This window comes from Babylonia areolata, chromosome 32 (assembly GCF_041734735.1).
Source record: "Babylonia areolata isolate BAREFJ2019XMU chromosome 32, ASM4173473v1, whole genome shotgun sequence".
NCBI lineage: Eukaryota > Metazoa > Mollusca > Gastropoda > Neogastropoda > Buccinidae > Babylonia > Babylonia areolata.
Genome location: NC_134907.1, coordinates 19,461,436 through 19,466,435, shown reverse-complemented (window position 1 = coordinate 19,466,435; position 5,000 = coordinate 19,461,436). Strand labels below are relative to the sequence as shown.

General features: G+C 43.1%; 1 protein-coding gene across 1 annotated transcript in view; it reads left to right on the top strand.

Annotated features, from left to right (window-relative positions):
- LOC143276634 (uncharacterized) overlaps nt 1-5,000 on the top strand; it is a 165,197-nt gene that overhangs the window by 8,444 nt on the left and 151,753 nt on the right. The window contains exon 4 of the mRNA XM_076581251.1: nt 3,358-3,410. Coding sequence (XP_076437366.1) covers nt 3,358-3,410 — 53 coding nt within the window. The remainder of the gene's footprint in view (nt 1-3,357; nt 3,411-5,000) is intronic.

Genomic DNA, 5,000 nt, shown 5'->3' with positions numbered 1-5,000 from the left:
GGGTTGGGGTGGTTTATGGGGTTGAGTTGTCCATGTTGTTGTTGTCGTTGTTGTTGTTCTTCTACTTATTATTATTAAGGGGTGGGGTTGGGTTGGGGTGGTTTATGGGGTTGAGTTGTCCATGTTGTTGTTGTCGTTGTTGTTGTTCTTCTACTTATTATTATTAAGGGGTGGGGTGGGGTTGGGGTGGTTTATGGGGTTGGATTGTCCATGCTGTTGTTGTCGTTGTTGTTCTTCTACTTATTATTATTAAGGGGTGGGGTGGGGTTGGGGTGGTTTATGGGGTTGAGTTGTCCATGTTGTTGTGTCGTGTTGCATGTGCTTGTTCAAGTTACGAGTGTTTGTTGTTAGTATTATTGTTATTATGCAACTATTATCATTACCACGGGGGGGTGGGGGGGGGGGGGGGGGGGGGGGTAGGGGGTTTAAGGGGTGGAGTTGTCGGGTGAAGCTGTCCATGTTCGCGTTCATTTTGCTATTGTGCTTGTTCAGTTACCAGTGTTTGTTGTTAGGTATGGGGGGTTGTCTGTGCTTCGTTTTTGTGGTGTTATTCAGTCTTTGTCCTCAAGTCAAATCGGCTCTCAAAACTCACCTTTTTCCACGGTTGTTATGATTAGTTTTCCCGCCCTGTGTGTGTCTGTCTTGCGATTGTTGGTGGGTGGTGAGAGGAATGGGGTTGTATCGGTATGAATGCCTGGTGTGTGTGTGTGTGTGTGTGTGTGTGTGTGTGTGTGTGTGTGTGTGTGTGTGTGTGTGTGTGTGTGTGTGTGTGTGTGTGTGTGTGTGTGTGTGTGTGCGTGCGTGCATGCGTGCGTGTGTGTGTGTGAGTGTGTGTGTGTGTGTGTGTGTGTGTGTGTTCAGAGACCTGTTTATTTTGTGATGCGTATAGGCAAATGGATGTTATGAAGTCAATGTATGTATGTGTAATTGTATTTGTAAACGCTTTGGGCTCTTCGGAGATAGGGCGTCCAAATATTCATTATCATCATTGTTATTATTATTATTATTATTATTTGCTTCTTGTAATTTTTTGTGCATTGCTTGTTTATTTATTTACTTATTTATCTGATATATTAGTTATTTTTTCTTTTAGCATTTTCATTACTTTGTCTGTCTGTCAGACTGTCTGACTGCCTGTCTCTCTCTTTATGACCGAAATCAGCCCTCAAATGACTCTTCTGAAGGGCAGCGGGGCCATAAGCATTATGGTTTCATGTGATTCATGACCACAGTGCTATCCAGACTTTGTTGCTGTCCAGCAGTCAGACTTATTTATAAATAAAAAAAAGAAAGAAAAAAAAGAAGTTAAAACAGTTCTACGACAGCACGACAGTATCTCGGAACAGAATCCTGGTCCAGAAAAAAAATGATGTTCGTCCTTCGGATTCGAAGATGGCCATGGCTTCAAATACCAGATGGAAGATCGGTGGCTGTGGGTCCAGAGGTGACTGATGAGGCCAGTCCGGGCCCTGAAGGCTCGCCCACATGTGGGACACAAGTGAGTGGGTGCTGTCGTGGCAGTGGATGCTGCTCGGGCCTTGCGCACAGCACGCTTTTGTTGCGCCTCAGTGATGCGCGTGGCTTCTGCTGCACGGGCTCCTGTGCTGATCTTGCCGCGCCAAGCTGGATGGTCGAAATCAAGCGTCTCCCACGTGTTGATGTAAATTCCCAGGTCTTTGAAGGATGCTTTGAGGCAGTCTTTGTAGCGTTTCTTCTGCCCTCCAACTGAGCGCTTGCCCTGACACAGCTCTCCGTACAGCAGCAAGTTTGGCAGTCGACTGTCTGGCATTCTGATCACGTTCTGACTTGGCCTTTCTGCAGGAGAGTGTAGACGCTCCAGAAAAACTACACAGACATCAACAACACACAACACAACGCCAGAAAAACTACACAGACACTAACAACAACACACAACACAGCTCCAGACAAAAACTACACAGACACCAACAACCACACACAACACAGCCCCAGAAAAACTACACAGAAACCAACAACAACACACAACACAGTCACAGAAAAACTACACAGACACCACCAACAACACACAACACGGCCCCAGAAAAACTACACATCACCAACAACACACAACACAGCCACAGAAAAACTACACAGACACCGACAACACACAACACAGCCCCAGAAAAACTACACAGACACCAACAACACAACACAGCCCCAGAAAAAACTACACAGACACCAACAACACACAACACAGCCCCAGAAAAACTACACAGACACCGACAACACACAACACAGCCCCAGAAAAACTACACAGACACCGACAACACACAACACAGCCCCAGAAAAACTACACAGACACCGACAACACACAACACAGCCCCAGAAAAACTACACAGACACCAACAACACAACACAGCCCCAGAAAAAAACAACACACACACCAACAACAACACACAACACAGCCTCAGAAAAAACTACACAAACACCACCAACACACAACACATCCCCAGAAAAACTACACAGACACCAACAACAACACACAACACAGCCTCAGAAAAAACTACACAAACACCACCAACACACAACACAGCCCCAGAAAAACTACACAGACACCAACAACAACACACAACACAGCCCCAGAAAAAACTACACAGACACCAACAACAACACACAACACAGCCCCAGAAAAAACTACACAGACACCAACAACACACAACACAGCCTCAGAAAAAACTACACAAACACCACCAACAACACACAACAGCCCCAGAAAAACTACACAGACACCACCAACACAGCCCCAGAAAAACTACACAGACACCAACAACACAGCCCCAGAAAAACTACACAGACACCAACAACACAGCCCCAGAAAAACTACACAGACACCGACAACACACAACACAGCCACAGAAAAACGAAAAACTACACAGATACCAACAACACATAACATAGCCCCAGAAAAAACAACACAGACACCAACAACACACAACACAGCCCCAGAAAAACTACACAGACACCAACAACAACACACAACACAGCCCCAGAAAAACTACACAGACACCAACAACACACAACACAGCCCCAGAAAAAACAACACAAACACCAACAACACACAACACAGCCCCAGAAAAACTACACGGACACCGACAACACAAAACACAGCCCCAGAAAAAAAAACAACACAAACACCAGTATAAATACCATATATATATATATATATATATATATATATATATATATATATATATATATATATATATATATATGCCACTCACTCAAACCAGGATATATCAGTTATATGATATTAATATATATATATATATATATATATATATATATGGGGAAAAAAAGATATACATATGTGTGTGTGTGTGTGTGTGTGTGTGTGTGCAGGCAAAACGATCTTTATCGGAGGGATTCAATCGCTCAGAGGGGATCTTTCGCAGGTCAGTGGAACAACTGCGTATTGTTCTTTCTCTGTGGATCTCTCTCTCTCTCTCTCTCTCTCTCTCTCTCTGTGTCCCCCCTTCTCTCTGTCTGCCTGTCTCTTTCCCTCTCTTCTGTCTCTGTCTCTGACTGCTGTCACGTGAACAGCACGTGTCTTCCTGTCATACTCTGACATTGTACAATTCACTCAAGCTGTCCTGTCTTGCACCCACAACCTCAGTGCACACATTCACAATCTTGTTCAGCATATTCGTATTCTTCACAGCAAGATCCCCATACCAGCATATAAAAAGGAATGTTAAAACAGATTCAATAAACCATATATCAAATCCTTGAAGTACTTTTGAATCAACTGAGATGTTGGCAGGTTTTGTGAATACAATTTGTATTAGGAGTAAAATTAAGGTTATGACCAAGAATATTTTATTGGTATTTGTATTCATGCACTCTTTCAACCTTTATATCATTGATAAACAGGTTAGGGATTGGAGAGGCATTTTCTCTGAAATCAATTGATATTTCTTTAGCTTTCTGAACATAGAGATGTAAATGGTTCTCTTTACACCAGGAAGAAAGGTTTTGAAATTGCTCAAAATAAACAGCATTAGAATTTGACAGATCTTCTTGAGCTGAGTCATCAGAATAATTGATTAAAGGAGTTGTATATATAGTGTAAAAAGAACAGGTGACAAGACTGTACCTTGAGGGGCACCAATGGAAGTTGTCTTTACAGATGACAGAGCTGGTCCAAAACGGACTGATAGAGTTCTCTGAACAAGAAAACTGTTCACCCATAAAACGATGTTTGCACTGGTGTTAACTGAAAGAAGTTTACGTACTGTGAGATGTGGCTGAATAGTGTTAAATGCCGATGAAAGGTCAATAAATAAAATGCGAACGAACGAATTTGGTTTCCCCAGGTCTGACATCATCAGTGCTCTGGTTGGATATGTATGCGAACTAGTAGGGTATTGTGTATGATAGAATGTGTCTCAGGATGATGCGTTCTACACATAATCATCATGACAACTGAGGTCAAAGCTATGGGGCGGTAACCGTGTAAAGAAACAGGGTTTTTGTTCTTTGGCACTGGGTTGATCGCCGAGTGTTTCCACAAAGCAGGTACACGACAATCCCTTAGAGACCACACGAACAGGCTGCTGAACTGTGAGGCACTTGTCTTCAGGAGCCGTCCGCTGAGGCCTAGTGCCTTTCTGACAGGAAACTTCCGAAAAGCAGTTTCAACAGTGCAAGGGTCAATGGATAAAATATTTTATCATTTCAAACATTTTCTTTAACTGAGAGGGGCAGCAGTTGTTTTTTTCAAGTTCATCGTTAATATCGCTTTGTTCAAAGCGATGGTAGAAATTCATTTTTTTTCTGAGAAATCTTTCTGTTGTTCTAATGATATTCATGGTGCTGAGTTTCTGTCAGTCGTGACCGACTATGACCACCAGAACAGCAGAGGAGGCAACTGCTGCCCTGACTATCTGGGCTAGAATTTGGTTATAGCTGAGAATGTCTTGCCCAAGGTACATCCGCTACTCATTCAGCCAAGAGGGTTTTTAGGACAGTCGGCGTTGGCAAAG